This window comes from Onychostoma macrolepis, chromosome 05 (assembly GCF_012432095.1).
Source record: "Onychostoma macrolepis isolate SWU-2019 chromosome 05, ASM1243209v1, whole genome shotgun sequence".
Taxonomy (NCBI): domain Eukaryota; kingdom Metazoa; phylum Chordata; class Actinopteri; order Cypriniformes; family Cyprinidae; genus Onychostoma; species Onychostoma macrolepis.
This window is the reverse complement of record NC_081159.1, coordinates 40,987,069-41,010,123: the sequence shown is the minus strand read 5'-3', so window position 1 is coordinate 41,010,123 and position 23,055 is coordinate 40,987,069. Positions and strand designations below refer to the sequence as shown.

At 33.6% G+C, this 23,055-nt stretch overlaps 1 protein-coding gene across 1 annotated transcript; it reads left to right on the top strand.

Moving 5' to 3' along the window:
- The first annotated feature begins 350 nt into the window (after nucleotides 1-350).
- On the top strand, nucleotides 351-22,408 carry me2 (malic enzyme 2, NAD(+)-dependent, mitochondrial). Its single transcript, XM_058777162.1, has 15 exons — nucleotides 351-504; nucleotides 4,709-4,840; nucleotides 10,123-10,256; nucleotides 12,176-12,325; nucleotides 13,037-13,112; nucleotides 13,341-13,502; nucleotides 13,852-14,065; nucleotides 14,780-14,877; nucleotides 15,003-15,116; nucleotides 17,166-17,277; nucleotides 17,606-17,748; nucleotides 18,418-18,520; nucleotides 18,702-18,772; nucleotides 19,344-19,442; nucleotides 20,603-22,408. Exons 2-15 carry the CDS (start codon nucleotides 4,733-4,735, stop codon nucleotides 20,762-20,764), a joined length of 1,746 nt encoding a protein of 581 aa, XP_058633145.1. The 5' UTR covers nucleotides 351-504; nucleotides 4,709-4,732; the 3' UTR covers nucleotides 20,765-22,408.
- Nucleotides 22,409-23,055: the final 647 nt, after the last annotated feature.

Below are 23,055 nucleotides of genomic sequence, written 5' to 3'. Positions count from 1 at the left end.
TTTTTTTAATATTAATAGTAATAGTCTACTTTATGATCAATGTTAAGAACAAAAATGAAAAACATTATTATTATTATTAATTATATTCTTACTTTATTTGTAAAACTAGAAGACTAAAACGAAAACACGACTATTTTAGTCTTCCTTTAACTTGCATCCTAACTCTGGCTTGCAAAAACTCAACTGAGGAATGAGATGAGGTTTGTGCAAGAAACCTACGGTGATTTCATAATTTTCCTTCCGCTTCTGTGGTCGGCGGTCTTTGTTGTTGTTTATTTGCGCGTTATTTACGAACTTTACGGTAAATTTAAGCGCTGTGGCGTTGCTCGTTTCTGATTGGCTGTCGGCGGTTGTGTTAGAATGTCTCGTGCCAAGAAGACTCGCGGCTGTCACTCACTGTGCGCGGCCTGACGCACAGACCTCAGACCGGTGAATTTATCTAAAATATAATGATCAGTCGCGTATTATTGTGACCAACTGACTCTGAGACGTTTGAAGGAAAGGGTAAGGCTTCAGATATATCCTTTATGAGAGCTCTGGAGGGAGTATGTTGAGTATTTTGAGCCTTTTGTGTTAGCTTAGCTAAACAGCATCTGTCATCACTTCACTAGACCACCTCACTCAACTATTAGACTCATTTCTACAATGTGTTTACATGATTGTTAAATAAATTAACGATGGCCTTCCGGTTTAACATTAACATTATTGTGATTGTCCACTTGTTGCACTTCGGTTTTGCTGCATTATCTAACGGTTTCAGAGCAGTAGATCTGTTTTAATAGGCTTAATTGTTAAAGATTTGACGACAAGATACTACATGCAACAGCATTGTTTTTTCAGGCATTAGTCAATTAGGAGATTTTGGGCTGTTTTGCTTTCATAACGTCTTCTTGCAGACTAGTGAAAAGAAAACACCCCCCAGTTTACATTGAAGTGTGAACTTAATCACACTTCATCTATCTGTATCGGTATTTTTCAGTTACATTAACTTTACATTTATAGGCTATTTTCTCGATTTTTTTTTTTTTCTCCACCTCAGTATCACTTACATAAATCAGACCTTGCAGCTGAATTCCTATCTATATTCTATAAGGTTTTTACAGAGGGTTTAACCCTTGAATGGTGTACGGGTCTGTGCTCTGTGGGACCCGTGTTCACTTTTTATCAAGAGAAAAATCATACTATTAATAATTTTTTCAGACTCATTGGTCTTGGCTCATTTTCTGTGAAGAACATTTATCAGAACAAATTTTCAATGACCACTCACTGTACACTCCCCCTCTCTCTCTCTCACACACACACACACACACACACACACACACACACACACTTGCACACACACACACACACACACACACACACACACACACACACACACACACACACACACACTTACTTACACTTACACTTACACACTTACTTACTTACTTACTTACTTACACACTTATATTACATACAGGACTCGGGGCTAATGAAAGTAATTGGGATGAAGTAAACATCTGTTGAGTATTTTAAAAGATAATTTTTGATTGTGTTGAATTACAACCCCAAAACTGCAGCAAGTAACAAAAAAAAAAAAAAAAAACTGAAAATATTGTTCACAACATTTTCTGATTTATGGCGTGCTTAAAAACTCCAATATGTGAAATATCAACAAAATGAAACAAGAATTTTTAATTGGAACAAATGCATATTTAATTAGTAATGCCTCGTTTCCATATTTAAACATAATTCCTGAAAACTTGTGATACAAAACAATTGTCTTAATGTACTGTAATAAATTAACTAGTGAAGTATGGTGATCACATGTGGTTTCTTGCCTTAATGATTAGCACTGTGTATTTAATCTATTTGAATAAAATCACTTTAATGGGTGTCGTGGCTTAGTAGTTAATTATCTAGTAGCCTGGTAACTGAAAGCTTGTAGGTTTGTATTCCTTTACAAGCTGGGCTAATGACTGGAGATTGTAGGTTCAAACCCTGAACTGAGTGATCGATGAACTGTCCCAGTTGTGTCATACTACTTTCTCCAAAACTTCTAAGGGTATCGTCATATAGTTGTTTGAGATCTGGGCTGGCGTCTGAAAGGCTTTAGGTTTAATCCACAACCTATCTTCATTATTGTGCCCTTAATCAAGACACTTGCATGCCCTTAATTGTATTTCCATAAATCACACAAATTATGTCGGAAACACTGCATTTGCTTGCTTAGGATGTGTTCATCAACTGTGAGGTTGGGCGGATCTGGTGTGACTTCCCATTTGGTCCCTAAAATAACCTTTGGTGTCACTTGTCAAAGGTCATGGCAGGAACAGCCTTACAGAAAGAATGCTTGTTTTCTATGTCTGGGACACAGTTGTAGCCTGATGGTGAATGATCTGTAATCATTTGTATTTAGTTTGGTAACTTGGGTGTATAAGGGCATGGCGATAGCAACGCTAAGGTCATGGGTTCAAGTCCCAGGGAATGCCTTAAATTGCAAATATCCAATTTGCTTTGGATAAAAGCATCTGCCAAATGCATAAATTTAAAATCGCATTGCAAGTAGTTGCTTTCTAGTCTGTTCTTCATGTAATACCTTAGTTCAAAATATCTTGGAATACACTGCTTTCGTGTTTTGGGTGAACTATTTCTTTAAATGTCCCAGTTTGGAGTGACCCCAGAGCTCTCTGCTCCGTCATTGTTGCACCCTTGAACGAGACACTTAAACTTAGTCTGCTGTGATTCACACCGGATGAAACAGTCCCGACCTAACAACAGTGATGATATCAGCATGCACCACTATTTTGTACTTTGACACTTTTTAATGACCCAGAAGAACACCGTGTGATAAATCGATAAGGAGCGACTGTAGGTGGCTGGTGATGAGTTATTTGTTGTATAAGGGTTTGGCTCTATGTTTGTACAGGTTTCACTTCCTCTACATATTGCAAAGTAGGCGAGATCAGTGCTGACATGAGTGTGTTTAACTGCTTACATGCAGACATACAAACCAGCAGTCATGAGACACCTGATTATTTTGTTTTAGAGTTGAGTATGTGATTGAATCTTAAGTGATATTAGATCCACGTTCTATTAAAATGGATATTTGAGACATAGGATAATTTAACATGTTGAATACGTTTAATATGATTGTGCTTAATGCTTCATAATTTCCATTCATCACTGTTTTGTTTTTTTGTTATTTGAGTGAATCGGTGATGTCTTATATGTGGGTAAATTATATTAACATTTTGATTCACACAAAAATTAACATTTTGTAATTATTTACTCGCCCTCATGTAATTTTTTTTGTCTTCCTAATTGTTTTGTAAAAATATCTGGTTTTCATTCATAAAAATAGTCCATAATAATGTGTGTGGGTGATTGCTAAATGTTTATTTATTTTTTTTTTTTGAAAAAGCATTAATATCAGGGATTCACAAATTTGTTGGTCTGACAAAGCCATTAAAAGCCCATAAAATATTTACTTCAAACTACCTTCTAGGATTTTAAGTAACAACCCATCCACATGTTTACGGTTCTCTGATGTTGGTTGATGTGCACAAGACATATAGATTGTTTTATTTGTTGTATTTTAATTTGACTTTTTTATTACTACTTATTTTCATCAGCTCACTAACCCACTGCAGTTCCCTCACAAACCCCAGTTTGGGTTAATCTCATTCATTGCCCTGATTCCTTGTGTGTTGTTGAGATTGTGAGTGTAAGATCACTGTAAGTGTGTGTGTGACGGTGAGTGTCTCTCGGACTGTAAGATCAGAGCATGCCGGAAGGGAGCTGATTGTTTGTGTAGTGTTGACTGTTGAGTCAAGTAATGTGATTTGTTCCTAAAAGAATAGCTCATCCAAAAATGCAATATTTGTCATGATTTACATTATTTACTGAGAATTATCACTTGCCTTATTGCGCCAGTGCTACGTTGTCTTGTTCAGTGATCACGTGTCTGTTTTTATGCCTGCCTTGCAAACTTCAACATTTGGTTGTCTGTTGTGCATTGTTTTAAATATTTCACAAAGTTAAAGTCCTTTAGCTGCCTAACAGATTAGATTTGAATAAAGTAACTGATAGTGTTGCTACTAACAGTTAAAATGGGTTGAAATTACAAATGCTCAAATTATCATACGCTGCATGAACATGAAAGTAGAAGGTGATGACAATTTACATTCATAGATTAAATATTCCAGGAAATCCCAAACTTTTTTTGTCAGCCGAACCCCTTTGGCCTTAAATATTTTATACCCCTGAGATGTAAAGTTAAAATTACAATATTAATTTTGTTCATAGTTATTGGTTAATGGTCACATGACATGCAGGTGAGCAATATAATATATATTTTAGTAAGCATTTTTAGCAAGCATTTCTATTTATTTTATTTATAAAATATTTTTTATTTTATTTTTTGCTTTAATCCACTTCTCAAGGGCCACTGCATTTATAAAGGCTACAGAGATGTTCTTCTGTGTGCTGATCTCCTTTATAAGGACTCTGGCATGAATGTTTATCAGCACAGCGGTCACTCATAATGTTCTCAGAGAGGATTGTGGTGTGAGAACCGAGTGCTGCTGACAGATCAGCCATAATAATTCAATCTAATCAGCTGATAAGTGCTCTTCTATCAGACACTGCTGATCCGAATGATCTGTTTTTGTGTCTGAGTGCATTAAGTGTGTGTTTGCATGTATTATTTCAATGTTTTCTTTTGCAGGTGTTTGTCGGTATCAGTGCAGCCATGCTGTCCAGATTAAGCACAAGTGTGAGGCCGTGTGTGAGTGTGTGCCGATGGGTTCACACTAAAGAGAAGGGGAAACCACTCATGCTCAACCCACGTACCAACAAGGTTAGACTAAACACAATCTGTCTGTCCTTCTAGTTCTGTCTCTGTGTCTCTTTGAGTCTCTGTCCTTTCTGGTTTCTAATATCATTTATAGAGCACTGGAGAATCTAATCTGTAATTTGCAGCATTTAAATGATGTAAATGTTATAAATAGCACAAAAACAATGAGGAGTTGCAATGACAGCATTAAACTCAAACACATACACTTGCACTTAAGTACAAAAAATGGTGCAGGAAGTGTTACTCCCCAAAGTTTTAAATTTGGATTTATGGGTTTGTTCAAATCAGTAACACAAAGGATGAAGAATAACAATACTAATACTAAGCCACTAAATATTTAATTTTCTACCAATAAAATAACACACAAATTCCCATCCAATATTGAGTAGTGTTCAAAATAACAGTATTAACTCTGTTTTATATTAGTCAGTTTTTTTAACCAGTTAAGAGAATATACAATATCGTTAACTAATATAGAGCTGCGCGATATTGGGGGGGGAAAAATGGCATTGCAATATTTTGACTTTCTGTAGTATGTAGTTATAATATATATTATTATAATATGATTTATAATAATTTTTGTCTTTTTTTTTTTTTTAGATTTGTTGTAATATTACTAAAAAAATATAATTATATTGTTATATTTATATACGTCTACTCTAAAGCTGATGATACACTGCACACTTTTTGAGCAATGTTGCTGAGCAACCAGGGCAACCAGATGAGACACAGGACCCACGACCTATCTAAAATATCCAGAAAGAAATTTGTTATCCATTCTCAATGGGAAAGTGCCTAATTGCAACATTGCTCAAAAAAAAGTTGCCTGGCAAAATTGCTCAAAATGTTGCCCCGTGTATCAACAGCCTAAGACTTTTTTTTTAATGTGACCGTCCTTTTAGTGTAATACCCTTACAAGAACCAACTCAAACCACAGAGTTTAAAAGAGTTTTCATAGGCCACATTCCCACTCTTTTTGACCTATTCAATAACTGATTAGAAAATAATTCTTATGATTTTTATGTGATTATCAAATAAATTATTAAAACAAGAAATAGAAAGAATAGAAAATAGAGTAAATAAATATATGGTGTGTCATATGTCATATCATGAGCTGTATGTGTGTAGATGAACACAGTGCCACGCTTTCCATATTTAATTAAATCACTGCCATATATCGCTATATGGATTTTATTTCTATATATATCATGTAATCTTAAACTAAATTAAACTGGACATTTTAGTAGAGTGTGTTTAATTACTGCCTCAGCTCACTTGAATGTTAGACTGACTGCATGCACACAGTATGACAGTGTTTTGTCATGCCCCACCACTACCTGCTTAGTTTTTTTACGTGCTAGTTTTTTTTACTCCCCAGCACAGATGCATACACACTTTCTAACACCGCCCCTGTGTGTGTTGAGGGTCTGAACGCTTTTGTCTGGAAAACATTAGAGGAGTGACTCAGCAGAAGTGCCACGTATCCTAGAAAACATGGGTGTGTGCTTCATTTCCGTCCTGTAGACCACCGGTTTTGCTTCAGGGCTATTACTTTACTCTGGAAATCAAGCGATGACCCAGGACTGATCCAAAATTGATTATTGTACAAAACTAAACTAAACTGCCTGATGGTTTCATGCTCTCAGCAGCCAGTAATTCTCATCACAAAGCATATGGTGGTTGACAAACTATGTTTATCCTTGCTGCAGTTGTATTTAATGTAGTCTGGGTCGTGTTTTATTTTACTTTGTGTAATTTCGATTGTTTTTTTTGAAGATGAAGGCATGTCAGTGTCGTCACCTGTCTGACTTGACAAGCTTTTGCCAAATGAGATGATTGTGCACCGAAAAACAAATAATTAGTTATCACCAAAATGACTAACTAAGCATCACTAGTAGTATTGCTCATGCTTGTGGTTTGGGATTTGAACAAACCTGCAACTCTTAAAATCATGAAATTTGGTCTGTTTGTAGACTTTGTACTCTTGAATGTCTATTTGAAATCTGACACATTGCAAATGATTACACACGTGGTCAGAATTGTTGGTACCCTTGGTAAATATGATCAAAGGCGGCTGTGGAAATAAATCTGCATTGTTAATCCATTTGATCTATTATTTAAAAAATTCACAAAAATCTAACCTTTCATTGGAGAATAAGAATTTAAAATGGGGGGAAATATCATTATGAAATAAATGTTTTTTCTCAAATACACGTTGGACACAATTGCTGATACCCCTAGAAATTTTTATGAGTAAAATATATCTGAAATATATTCACATTCATATTCACAATTTTGAGCACACCAGCGTTATTATGAACATGAAATTATCCAGCCATGGCTTCCTATTTCACAGAAATATAAATACGAGGGAAAACAAAGCCCAAATTCCAAATTAATCACCCATCACAGGAAAAAGATAATTGAGCTTCACAAATTAGTGAAGTGGCTTTAAGAAAAGAGCAAGAGCAGTGAAAATTCCCATTTCCACCATCAGGGCAATAATTAAGAATTTCCAATCAACATAAAATGTTACGAAACTGCCTGGAAGTGGACGTGTGTCTATATCGTCCTAATGCACGGTGAGAAGGAGAGTTTGAGTGGCTAAAGACTCTCCAAGGACCACAGCTGGAGAATTGCAGAAAATAGTTGAGTTTCGGGGTCAGAAAACTTTAAAAACAATTATCAAACAGCACCTACATCACCACATGTTCTTTGGGAGGGCTTAAAGAAAAAAATCAAGAAAATAAAATGCTTTCACCAAAAAACAATCTCCTGCATGTTCAGTTGTCGGACACGACTGGAACTTCAAATGGGACTGACTTCTATGGTCAGATGAAACAAAAAAATGAGCTTTTTAGCAGCAAACACTCAAGATGGGTTTGGTGAACACAGGGATAAAAAGTACCCCATGAAATATACTGCTGTATTTTTGATGTTGTGGGCCTATATTTCTGCTGGAGGTCCTGGACATCTTGTTTAGACACATGGCATCATGGATTCTATCAAATACCAACAGATAAAAAATCAATGAGTGACTGACTCTGTTAGAAATCATATAATGGGCCATGTTTGGATCTTCCAACCGTACAATAATCCAAACACAAACCTCAAAAACAACACAAAAAAGGGTCACTGAGCACAAAACCAAGCTTCTGCTGGCCATTCCAGTCCTCTGACCTGAACCCTGTAGAAAATGAGTGAACTGAAGAGAGGCAGCACCAACATGGAGCTGGGAATCTAAAGGGTCTGGAGTGATTCTGGATGAAGGAATGGTCTCTGATCTCTTGTCAGGTGTTCTCTAACCTCATCAGGCATTATAGGAGAAAACTCCGATGCTATTTTGGCAAATGGAGGTTTCAAAAAGTATTGAATAAAAGGGTGTCGTTAATTGTGTCCAATGTGTATTAGAGAAAAACATTTATTTCACAATGATATTTCCCCCCATTTTAAATTCTTATTCTCCAATGAAAAGTTAGGTTTTTGTGAATTTTTTAAATAATAGATCAAAAGGATTAACAATGCAGATTAATTTCCACAGCCTTCTTTGATCATATTTACCAAGGGTGCCAACGATTCTGACCACGTATGTTTTTGTAATAAGTATTTATCCATTAATTATTTTTATTATTTAACTATACTTAGTAAAATTATAAATAAACATCAGTTTGTAGACATCACATTTATTTTATTTTTATTATTTTATATATTTTCTTTCTTTTTTTTTTTTGCAACTTTAAAATGTTATTTTGATCATTGTTATTGTTACTATTTTATTTTATTCTTTATTATTAATGTTTACTCAATCTAACTTTGTTTTTTATTTTACTAGAATGGTATTTAATGTAGTCTGGGTCACATTTTCTTTTACCTTGTGTAGTGTTTTTTTTTTTTGCTTTTGCTAAATGAGGTGAATTTGCAACAAAATACAGATGAGTTTGGTTGCCCATTGCATTTAACATAATTTTTCCTGCTGTTCAGAAAAGACCTGCAACCCTGTTAAAGACTGTTCCCAGTCCTCAAACATGCTCAAACACACATGCGTGCACACTCCAGGCATATGGAATGTAAAGTGAAGGCAGTTCCTGTATGTTATAGATGGGTGTTTCCCTCTCGCTGACACTCATTGGTCATCGTTCTCCTTTGCTCTCCTCCCCGCAGACATTTCCTCCTCACACATAGGATGTATGTACATTTGTGGCATCTCAGGTCAAAGAGTCATGCATGGTTTTAATGTACAGCAGAGCAGGGCTCCAGCCCACCCCCGAACACACATAAAGCCAGTGTTTCAGGGCCTCTGTATGACCTATTGTGTTCTGTGCACTCCATATGTCACAGCCTTCTGCATAGACAATGCATTAGACCAGAGTCTAGACCATCTGCAGTTGTCTTTGTGTGTGTGGCTTTGTCTATAATTCTGTTTGCTAAGGCAAGCAGCACTATTGCTCATTCTGGTTGGAGATTTGAGCAAACCCGTGACCCTAAAAAAACTGTTGTTGTTGCACCAAGCAAGCAATGAAACTTGATACATTTGTAGACATTGTTATTTTTGAATGTCTTCTTGAATCTTAACACGCTCATAAAATAAACAAACAAATAAATAAATAAATAAAATATAATATAATAATTATTAATTATATAAATGTAATAATTTCAAACCACATATGGATATAGTTTTGTTTAGGTTTGTAAATATAAGATTTATTCATGTTTTATATTTAATTTTGTTTAATTTAATTTTATAATTGATTGTTAATTTTGTGTTATTTTGTAATTGATTATTATTATTATTATTATTATTATTATTATTATTATTATTATTATTATTATTATTATCATTATCATTAATTAATTGCATTATTGTTATTGTATTTACTTTTATCTTTTAAACTTTTTTGCTCTTGTTACAATTTTATTGTATTTCTATTATTATTTTTAATGTCATTTTATTTTTTAAATATAAAATGTTTTGATCATATTTATTATTAATATTATTATTGTATTAATTGTTTTGTTCATTAATAGGAAAAAAAACTTGATCACTGGTTGTAAAAACAATATAATATACTTCATGCCACATCTGACGATTGTTAGGCATTCAAAATTTAAATCTAGTTTGATTAAAATATGCCAAAAATCAGCTGAAAAAAAGCCTCAGTTGACTGACAGACACTCCCAACACATTAGCATTGTCCCTGCAATCCTCTATTTGACACTACTAAAAAAAAAAAAAAAAAAGGTACAAATGTATTGTAAACATTCATTGTGTATTTGTGCATGCACAGGGCATGGCCTTCTCTCTGAAGGAACGGCAGATTTTGGGCATTCATGGTCTGTTGCCACCAAAGATCGAGACGCAGGACACCCAAGCCATGCGCTTCCAGAAGAACCTGAAGAAGATGTCCGACCCACTGCAGAAGTACATTCATTCACTTTGCTATCCATTTCAGAAAATAAGAGCTGTTTCATAATTTGATTTGAATTTAAAATTAATTTAAAATGTCCATATAAAATCTGATGTTTACCATGAGAAATTCTGTAATTAAGGCTGTGTGGCTAAAAAAAGAATATTAGTATATATATATATATATATATATATCCTCCTGAGACCCCCAAATTATTATTATTTTTTCATGTCAGTACATTGTTTAGACCATAAGAAAAAAATGGAAAAATAACATTTTTGAAAAATTATATTTTATTTATATTTTATTCTATGTCTTCTGTAGAAATGTAAAATTGCATAAACTGGTTTTCCCATTAAACACAGTGTATCTATACACTGTATCTAATTTGCATATTAATGTGTTGCTGTTGGGACAGCATGTTGAAAAAAGAATTGTCATAATAGGAATAATAATTGGCCAGATTTTCATAATAATATCTTAATATTTCATAAAATGTTTTATATATAATTTATTTTCCTATTCAACTGTTATGTCTCCCAAAGTGCATAATAAATATGCTTTTAGTCCTGGTGTCCTCTGCAGTGGACATGTATGAAATGATGTCCTGTTTCATAACAGGAAGTCATATTTGAATTTGAAAACCCATAACATTTTCCTGAGATGTTGCTTTATGACAAACAATTAGAAAATTATTCAGATTTAAATGACAATTACAAGATATAATCATATTTCCATAAGGATGTAAAATTTTTCACTAAATTAAATTTAGCCATCTTTAAAGGGATAGTTCACCCAAAAATGAAAATTCTGTCATCATTTACTCGCCCTCAAGTAGTTCCAAACCTGTATGAATTTCTTTGATCTGCCGAACACAAAGGAAGATATTTTGAAGAAAGTTTGTAACCAGGCTGTTTTGGGGCACCATTGACTTCCATAGTAGGAAAGAAAAATACTATGGAAGTCAATGGTGCCCCAGAACTGCTCTGTTTCCCACATTCTTCAAAATATCTTCCTTTGTGTTCAGCAGAACAAAGACATTCATACAGGTTTGGAACTACTTGAGGGTGAGTAAATGATGACTATACCTTTAAAGACCTAGGAGAGGGTGTGGTCATGGTCAAACTTCCAAACATTTAGTATCTCTAAAAAGCCCTGAATGTGCTCTGTACAGGACATCCAGGCTTAAAACTGTGACTTGTGAGGTCTCAGAGAAATTCACTAAAATATAATGTCCACTACAGAGGCAAAAACTCCATAGCTGGGTCTCAGGAGTATATATTAGTCAATAATACACAGTGCCCTCCACTAATATTGGCACCCTTGATAAATATGAGCAATGGCGGCTGAACCCTATAGAAAATGAGTGGGTGAACTGAAGAGAAGAAGCACTAACATGGAGCTGTGAATCTGAAGGATCTGGATAGATTCTCTATGAAGAAAATGGTCTTTAGTCTCTTATCAGGTGTTCTCCAAACTCTTCAGGCATTATAGGAGTAAACTCAGAGCTGTTACCCTGGGAAAAGGACGTTGCAATAATTGTGGCCAACATGAACTAGAGAAAGCATTTATTTCACAATGAGATTTCCCCCCCACTTTCAATTGTTTTACTTCAATGATAGTTTGGAATTTTGTGAATTTTTTAATGAAAGATAAAAAGGATAAACAATGCAGATTTATTTTCACAGCCGCCTTTGCTCATATTTACCAAGGGTGCCGATATTAGTGGAGGGCACTGTAATTAGCATATAATTAGTCAATATATGTAATACCATTACCTACTTTTCATTATCTTTATAGATAAAATTGCAAAGCTAAAATGTCCAACGCAACATTGTTTGACACTCAATATTCTGTTTCTGTTTATAAATGTCCAATTACAAAAGTTAAGTATGGTGTGAATACAGATATAAGTATGGGCTAATTTGAACAGGTACATCTATCTGATGGGGATTCAGGAAAGAAACGAGCGTCTCTTCTATCGCGTGCTGATGGAAGAAATTGAGGCTCTCATGCCCATCGTCTACACGCCTACAGTTGGTCTCGCATGTACTCAGTATGGACATATCTTCAGGCGGCCCAAGTAAGCTACACTTCATTAATTATTACCTGTTTAGCGATGATACATTGAACCTTTTCTGTGCAAATCCCAGCTGTGATTGTATGCCTAGCATGCTCTTATTCAGCTGGTCTTGAAATTATTTTTAGATGTGCAAGATTGCAACTTGCGCAGAATTTACAACATCACAGCAAAAGAAATTAAAGAATAAAAATAATAATTTCTAGATTATAATTGAAAAATGACTTGTCTTCCCTGGCTGCAAAAACAAACATGGGGTGACCAGTCTGGTAGATGAACGAATAAATCTTATGAATCAGTTCTTTTAATGAATCATTCAATGCAACTCACAAACTCATGAATCATTGATTTGAATCAGTTTAACGAACACTTCTATTTGAATCCTTCAACACTGAGTCAGTCAGGGCGTTTACAGATTTAACATTTTACTCACCGAACTGCAAGTTAACATTACACTCGACCATGTACACAATAAACCAACTGTTACTTTGTATTTAAGGTTCATGACATTTACATATGGCAACGTGTAGTTTAAAGTAGATGCACATTCAAAATGGAGTCAAAATATCTATATATTTTACCAGAAAAGTATTGTTTTGTTAAGTATTCATTTAGGACTATTTTTTCAATGTCATTATAGGGGAGATTTACTCTGATACACTGGTTTGTGTGTTTGTTTTGTAGAGAGATTGAAATTTTTGTCTTTTTTCACAGAGGTCTGTTTATCTCCATTAAGGACCAAGGACATGTTCGTTCCATATTGGATAATTGGCCAGAGACCAGTGTCAAGGTATCGGATTTCAACATTCCAGCATTCTGGTGCTTTTTGATTTTTATTAAAGCGCTTGATGACAATCTTTGATTAGTAAGTTTTGTCATTTCACCCTCATGTTATTCCAAACACATGACAAAGATTAGATTTTTTGGTGAACGACATCTTTTAGACTAATAATTTGATGTCTTAAGTGAGTCTGTGTTAGTACAGTGAGGGATCTTTCATCTGTGTGTGTGTTTGCAGGCTGTAGTGGTGACGGACGGTGAGCGTATCCTGGGTCTGGGGGATCTGGGAGTGTATGGGATGGGTATTCCTGTAGGAAAGCTGTGTCTTTATACGGCCTGTGCTGGAATCCGGCCTGAGAGTTGTCTGCCGGTCTGCATTGATGTAGGCACAGATAATGAGGTTGGTAACCATTCATTCTCATAACAGTCATAAGTGATAATATTTGATGGCTGTATAGATTGTGTGTGTGTGTGTATGTATATACACACATATATAAATGAAATGATTTATCATCACACATTTATAGTCGCATCTATCTATCTATAAATAAAATGTGAAAATATGAATAAATATCTGTTTTTTTATTTAACTCAGTTTTGACATAAACAATTCCAATAATATATATGAACTATTAAATGTATTTAAAATGATTAAATATATGAAAGAATCCTACTGTTGTGGTTTTCTTATGGATGGTTTATGAAAGCTGCTGTTCTATCTGTGTATTTGTGTTTTTGTGTTTCTGCAGAAGTTACTGAGGGACCCGTTCTACATGGGTCTGTATCAGCGGCGTGACCGTACCCAGCGCTACGACGATCTCATAGATGAGTTCATGGAGGCTGTGGTGGATAAATACGGACAGGACACCCTCATACAATTTGAGGACTTTGGAAATCACAATGCCTTCCGATTCCTGAAGAAATACCGTGAGAAGTACTGCACCTTCAATGATGACATCCAGGGTGTGTACCAGTACCGCACACTTATTACTTATTATTACTTAGTGTTTCATTTATTTTAATTTCAGTTTTAGTTCGGTTAGTAATTTTAGTGCTTCAACTTAAACTGTTTTAAACTTGAAACAGTTTTTAATTTTTGTTTAGTTCATTTAGTAAAAAGTTTTTAGTCTAATATTTATTTTATTTTAACTTTATTTAACTTAGCCAAAATGTTTTTACTTTTACTTTAAGTTAATGATAACACTGTAGCACTTAGAAATCTGATTAATTTTACTGAATCGGTTTCATTTGATTCAATGCACTGGTTCATAATCAGAAATCATTGTTTACATTCCATTTTTGTAGTTAAATCCATTTTAATTTAAACAAGCATCATTAGTACTATTGCTCATAGTATTAGTGCTTTAAACAAACTTCTCAAACTAAGTATTAAGCTTTGGCACATAACTCCTGAAACATTTGTGATCCAAACATGAATCATTCCTCAAAATATGAATATTTTTTAGGAAAGTGTGACCAGATTTACAGTTTTTTTTTTTTTTTTCAAAATCTAAATGAGACTAATGATGTCTTTGTCATATTTGCATACTGAATTGTGATTGGTCCTCATTTACCTTACAAGCACAGGTATTTCCATCAGGAATGCATATTTGATTGATCATTTTTTGATGTGTGCTTGTCTGTTGAGCATCAGTAGTTGTGTTTGTGTATCCGCAGGCACTGCATCAGTAGCTCTGGCAGGTTTACTGGCAGCTCAGCGTGTTGTGGGGAAGCCAATAACTGAACATAAAGTTCTGTTTCTGGGGGCTGGAGAGGTGAGCACAAGTGACACATTTTAAAGACACAATAACACAAACTCAGTCTTTTAATCTGTGTGGTTTGATATGAGATTAAACTTCAACATAGCCTGTGTATTTAATCTGGGATTGTTTATTTTTAGGCAGCTCTGGGAATCGCTAATCTAATCGTGATGTCGATGATGGAGTTGGGAATATCTCAGGCAGAAGCCAGAAAGAAAATCTGGATGTTTGATAAATACGGTCTGTTAGTAAAGGTGAGCGTAAGAGGATGAGTGTGCCTTAAACATGTATACAGTATTTTTTTACACCAACTCAAAGTTAGAATTATCAGAAAGTCTGCATACGACAAAATATCAAACTAAGTTAGTGTTTGCAAGAAACAAAAACTTGGCTGTCATTTGTTTGCAGAATTCCACATAAGTCTGATTGTGTGCAAAAGCACGATCACTTTCCTGATGATAACTTATAAGCCAAACGTTAATACTTTTGATATATGAGTTTTTAAAAATCACTAAAACTATGAGCAATAGTGCTAATGATGTTTGCTTTAATTAAAATGGATTTTACTACAAAAATGGAATATTAACAATGATTAGTCAATCCTGGTTTTGAAACATTGAAACAAATAAACTGACTCTTAAAAACTTATCAGACTTCTCAGTGATACCAGGGTTATTTTCATATTTCATTATCATAACTACAGGTAATTAAAATAAAATGAATTAAAAACAGAATCATTTAAAATAAAAAAATGTAATTTTAAATAAAATAAATTTAATTTAAAATTTATATTTAAATTTCATTTTATTTTATTTATAAAAAAGCATAGTAAGTGAACTAAGTAAAAATTTTGTAACTAACCAAAATTAGTAGCTGAAATAAAGTTTTAATAGTGCTGTCAAACGATTAATCGCATCCAAAATAAAAGTTTTTGTTTACATAATGAGTGTGTACTGTGTATATTTATGTATATATAAATACAAAAACATGCATGTATATGTTTAAGAAAAATGTTAATATATTCAATATATTTATATATAAAATAAAACATAATAATATTAATACATAAATGTATACATGTAAATATTTAAAAAAATATACTGTATGTGTGTGTATTTATATATACATAAATAAACACAGTACACATACATATATTATGTAAACTAAAACTTTTATTTTGGATGCAATTAATCGCGATTAATCATTTGACAGCACTAAAGATTTAAGCTAAAAATGCTAACTGAGCTAAAACTAAAACTGAAATAAAAATTAATTAAACAAATAGTAATAGACCCTTTTCCTGTTAGAAAACATTGTGACGTTTTTCTGTGGCGGAGCTTAGGTGGAGGCAGAAAGATTCCTCTGACCGCTTTCACTAACGCTAGCTATGAAGTCTGTTTAGCGTGTTTTTTAATAATAACTGGAGAAATTCGGTTTTACCTGCATATGTAAGCTATAGCTTATTTGAAAAGGTTAACTTTAACTGACGAAACCAGATTGGGCGACCCGCACATGCTTTTACTCAAAGGATGGACGATCTGACAGGATTCCCTTCGGTTGAGTGACTCGCATCTAACCTGTATAGTTAAGACAAACTCACAGTGTCTATGTAGTCATGAATATATTTCAATTTCAGCAGGCAACTATTTTTGCAGCTACATTATTATTCCAAGCAACAATTAATCACAACAATGTATATACAATTACATATGATTAAGCATATAAATTGTCAGTTTGTTGTTTTACACACATGCACACAGACATTATTTCATACATTACATAGTGAGACACGCCCATAACAACAAAAGACAATACTTTATTTAACCTTTTCTGATAAGAAGTGTGCGCTGCAAATGCAAGCATTTTTGACGATCGTTTCTGTCAGTCAGCTCGTTTTATCTTGTTTAACCGCAACTGGAGGGCCGCCTCCAGTTTTCGCTTTGTTTTGCCTCCAGCTAGCGCTGATTGTGACGCCGGCCCTAAAAGGGTCTATATTAAAATAAATAAATAAATTGCAAGTGTAAAATAACAAAAAAATTTACTACATTTTAAAATGTAAAACTGAAAATATAAAAGCTATAATAATACATAAATAGTACTGAAATAACACTGAGTACTACTATTGAGGTTGTTTTCAGTGTCTGAAATGCAATCACAGTATTTTAGTAAGCTTAGCTAAATGACTATCTGAGCTCAAGTCTCCTCTAAAAAAATCTGTCATTTACCAACTAGTTCTTTTTTCACATGCTTTGAGACTCACAACTGCAGTCCAGTAATCTGGTGTGCGTTTCACTGTTTTTCAGGGCAGAGCTTATGAGACAGATAGTAATCAGGAGGCTTTTGTTCATCCTGATCCCGGGGACGTGAAAAGCTTCTTAGACGCTGTCAATGTTATTAAACCCACAGCAATCATTGGTAAGACAAGCTGCTCCCTCTGTGTCTTGTACAGAAATCAATCCCAACGTTAAGCATTCTACCTCTGCTTAACCTTTAGAGGTTTAACCTTCATTTTATTTAGTTTCTTTTTAAAGTTAGTCAAGCATTACACCAAAACAGCTGTCATTTATTTCTTCATTAGAATTAAACAAGCTCTTTTTGTTACTGTATACAAGTATACATGGCTTGTCATTGTTTTATTGTTGCGTATAGTTTATGCATATAGCTGAATGCATCATACATAACCCCTGAATTCTGTATTAATGTATGTGTATGCATGTTTTGACCTCTTTCTCAATGTCATCAGGTGTGGCAGGTGCTGGCCGGCTCTTCTCTCATGATGTCATCAAAGCAATGGGCAGCTTGAACGAGCGTCCCATAATCTTCGCCCTCAGCAACCCGACTGCTAAGGCAGAGTGTACAGCTGAAGACGCTTACAGCCTCACACAGGTTAAATATCAATCATGCATATCAAATAATAGCCAGAAAAAATCTAAAATAAAAAAAATTGCATGTGTTTTTGTTGCATATCAGGCTTTTATGGCTCATATAGTATCTCAGTTTTATTCAGAGGCTCAAACTGAGCAAAGATATGCAATTTGGTGCAGTTGCTGATATTTATTTGGCCAAAAAGTAAGATGAAATTCTATGTATTGTAAATGAGATCTTTATAGCAGTGTATAGCAGACTACTTACAAAAATGCATATAAATATCAGTTGTCTCTCTGCATCTCCAGTAACATGTCTTAGTAAAATGATATTTAAATGCTTAGCTTCATGATCAAAGCTCTGTAGTTTCAAAACACATAACGCAATACAGTAACATGATGAGAGATCCTCAAAAGCCTGAGGATCATATTTGATATGATTTCTTTAAAAATGATATATGGATAATCAAGTAAACTTAAGTTGCTAAGTGTTCATCATGAAATATTACTTGCAATATAAAAGTTATTCTTATGCTTACTTAAGATTTGCAGGAAAAAGACACATGAACCACAAGCAGTTGAACCTAAACTATTGACTATAAACTATCAATCGGGTGAGAGAAGGCATGTAGTAGATTGTGTACATGCAGAGTACAGTATGTGAATATAAGTGAATATGTTTCTGTTTCAGGGAAGGTGTTTGTTTGCCAGTGGCAGTCCGTTCGCACCTGTGTCACTAGAAGATGGCAGCATACTGACCCCTGGACAGGGCAACAACGCTTATATATTCCCAGGTATTAACATGCACTAATTATAGTCAATGTTATTGGATGGAGGTTTTAGTGGGTAGCTCTAAACACATACATATTTTAAAGTTCCTAATATCTAACAAGCATATGCAGATGCTTAAGAACAAATAGTGTAGATCTGGCCTGCTCAGGTTATCGTGTGTTGACCCATAGGTTGTGATTTCAGGTGTAGCTCTGGCTGTTATACTCAGTGGAGTGCGACACATCAGTGATACGGTCTTCCTTGAAGCTGCAAAGGTAAAATATACAGTACAATCCTGAACCACACTTAAGACCTGAGTATACTTTGTTTTTTAATGTGCATTATTTTTTTATTTAAAAGGGGTTATGTTACACATGTGTTTATACATTTCATTTTATATGAATATTTTCTAATTGCACAACAGATTTTCTGGAATTTTTGTAGCTGATTATCATGCAAATTGTTAATGTTTGTTGATGCGCTAAAATTAATTTTCACCACTAAAATAAAATTAAGTTGTATTATTTATTTATTTTTGAACATGCAAAGTTGTGTTTAAACATTAAAGTTGCACATACGTTTTTTTATTACTCTTTATGATATAATTATGTTTCTTCAACTTGTTGTTGAAATATAAAAATTTACATTTTTGGTTTTTATCACAGATTTATTCAAACATACTGTACATTAAATAATAAAGTGCATATATTTAGCAAAACGCTCCTCTCTAGAGTTATGTTTCATAAGTTATTAGCCCTGCATGACCTGTGTGTGAAAAGCAGTTGTTGTACTACCTGTTTTTGTTAATATTTTATATTGTAACTTGATAAAACATTGTTTTGTTAGACGCTGGCGGATCAGCTGACGGATGAAGAGCTGAGTCAGGGCCGACTGTATCCACCCCTGTCCAACATCAGAGAGGTGTCACTGCAGATGGCCATCAAGGTGTGTTTCAGGACACAGTATGTCACAGGCTGTGATTGAGTCGTATTTACAACTGGGAAACTTTAAACATAGCGGAGGAGAGAAACATTGATGAAACTGTTACGTCATCTACATTTGAATGCAACAAACTTGTAATTACAACTTCAGAAAGGACATTTCTGATGGCACATGAAGGCAGCATAAATGAACATACAGTGCTGAGGTTTACTCTGAAATTCTCTGAAACTCTCAAATTTGCCAGCAACCCTTCAAAATAAAAGCTTGATGGTTTACTGTTTGAAAATAAAGAAATTGAGATGTGAATATTAGAATTATAAAGTTAAAAAGGAAAACATTTATGACAAATTTTAACGGTTTTAATGCAACATTTCTCTCTTAGTTTCATATTTTTATTTCATAATCAAAATAAAATCATGATGATTATTATTTTATAGTCATATTGAATTGGTCAAAAACAGTGGAAATTTGGACTATGAAAAATTTGGATTGATTTATAATTAAACAAGATTGAAATGGTTGCTGATTAAGGTTGGATTTGTTATTGTAAAAAGTAAACTGAAGTATGAACACCCAAGTTTTTCACAAAATCATTCAGCCCTAAAAGGATTTCACAAAAATGACTTTTGTCAGGCTTGATTCTTATTTTCTATGCAGATGCACTCAATAAATAAATAAATAAATAAAATCACCCCAGCAGCTCCAAGTCATTTTATTTTTTTAATTTGTTAAAATCATCTGGTGAAAATCCCTGTTTTTCATATCGCAATATGCATCACAGAAAAACTAAATATTGCAATTTCCCCAATATCATGCAGCATGTATATAAGCAGGGTTTATAAAGGTCCTAATTCACCCTTTCACAACTTAAATCTTAGAATTATGTTTTTTTTCTAAAAAAAAGTTATGGAAATTGGTTGGAAGTTGTATTTTGAAGCTTTGCTGATAGAACTCATTGCGCACTCCTTAGACAATTATATTTAGAGAACATACTTATGTATTGTGTTCCCTTTAATTTATTGCTTACATTTTCTTTAAGTGGTCATTGAAAAGTGTTAGATTTACCTTCATAACACTTGCAGAAGTCCTAAAAAGGGACACAAATGGCACTTGTTTTCACTTGTCATAACCTCTCACTGAGACGCTGTTTGTTTTGTGCGCAGGTGGTGGAGTATGTGTATTCAAAGGGAATGGCGTTTCGATACCCAGAGCCTATGGATAAGGAAACGTACGTCAGATCGGTTGTGTGGAACACCAACTACGATTCCTTTCTGCCCGACATGTACGACTGGCCCGGGGTTTCTCACAGCCCTGTAGTAGACTAGACAAACACACGAGAAAACACCAGACAGAGAGAAACAGAACAAAAACCCAAAGTCTGAAGGGAGTTTTCATTCTTCTGTTTTAGGAACTCCTTTTCTTCCTAGTATTTATTCATATTACTCCCTTTGCTTAAATTGCAATTTCAGTTTATGGATGAATTTTACAAATCATATACATGTCCAGGAAACATTTCACTCCAGAATCCAAATAAATAAATACTAAATAATGTTTTGCATGAAGAAAATGAAGCCCATTTGAATTATTTTTATCACAATTAAGCACATTTTTACCCAAAATGCACTGTGAAATATTTTATTTACTTTTTAAAGTATTTATGCATTATAATGTTTAGTTGTATTTCCTGCCATTTGTACAACACTTCTTCACTCTAATATAGTTGAGAATCTAATAAACAATTAAGAATAATATAAATTTACTCTAAAGTAAAATGTCCAGATCCATTATGGCAATGAGAATTTGGTTGTAAATGTGCCCAATTTTCATGAAAAAAAAAAAAAAAATCATAATGGTACTAATCAGGCTTTATTTGCTTTATGCAAAATATATTTTATTTATTTATTTTTTCACACCCTTACAGTGTTTTCTGCAGCCATCACTCCAGTGTTGAGTTGGATAGCGTGCCTTGCCACTCCTCTCAGTTGTTTTTATATGCTGCGTACAATCCTCTCGTTTTCTAAAATGAAGTCACACTCCATTTGTTTGTGTTTGTTTCTTGTTGTGTCTGTAACATTCATTCAGTTCATAAAGATCCGTTTATTTCCTAGTTGAGGAGGAAGTACAGGACATGAAGGACTAGCAGAGTTCAGTATATTGCACAGTATTACAGTCATTGCATTATGGCATATATTTGTAGCTGTGACTGTGAGCTTTTAGGGCATTTACCAGCAAATATTCACAAGCTTAGAATATGAAGGGGTTAACTTGGAAAACGACCAGCTGACTACATTATTCATCTTAGTACATAGCTACTTCCCATATAAATCAATACATGGACCATTACATATTGATTTAAGTTCAAATTATGTGAAAAAGAGAAAGAACATGGAGATAAATTAGAAATATAATACTATTAAAGCTTGTTTCATGCAACAGCAGTAAATTCTAGTTAAATAGTTTAATAATATTAAAATATTCGAATGCAGAATACAGCTATTGTCCATCAGAAAAATAATTGTACCAAAGTGCCTGCTTATACATCTTCATGTGGTCACAGCATGTTGTACGTTAGTTATTTTATATGCTATAGTAAATGCAGTAGCCAAAGGTCACAAGAACAACACATTTACAGAAGTTTGGAAACTGCACAGAGGAGGTTTTTTCTTTAGACAGCATATCGTACACAAATTAACTAGTGAACCCTCTTATATTCAGGACCAACATATAGAGATGTTTCATTTGTCAGTTCTTTGACACTTTAGTAGGAGTGGTCAATGTTGTACACCTGTATTGATGCAGTTAATATTTTTGAACTCAATCCGTCATCACATCTAGAGGTGATGAGCAGGTGCATTGTGGGTAGAGATTATTTTACTATGTGATACTGCTTTAGTGTCTGAACACTAGGAGCTGCTCAGAACCCTGTGTGCGCTGTTGCAAGTGCAGAATAAACATTTGTCCTCGAATCACTGCTTGTCTATTTGCTGTATTATTTTAAATATATTATGGTTAAAAATTCCAGCTAATTGAATTAAATGAACATATTATCCTGGGATTATGCATTAATAAAAATAAGAGATGCCATTCTGTAAAAAAAACATTGTTACTATTAACAGAATATTTTTTAATATTCATTTTAATGTTAAAATAAGATAATAAAATTACTACTTTTTTTATTTTTTTACAAGCAAATATATAATATGTATTTATATATTTTTAATCTTAAATACTATTTTATATTTGGTTTAATATTATTTCTTTTCTAACATTTATGTATAATTTATGTGAAAAATATACTAGGTAAAATACTAAAATAGCATATACTAATATATACTTTTACTGATTTTTTAAATTTATGCTGATATGAAATTTGCACTGTTATTTTACTAATTTAATTTTAAATGAATGCTAATATTACGCTAACATTGAATTATATACAGTAATACACATTAAAAATAATAATGTGTTATATAAACTCTATATAAACATTGAATTATATAGAGTAATACACATTTTTTACTGATTTATTTTTAAACTAATACTGACAACAGTTGAATTATACAGTTAAATAGATTACTGATAATAGATTCCCTGGTCTGATTAAACTGTGATCTAT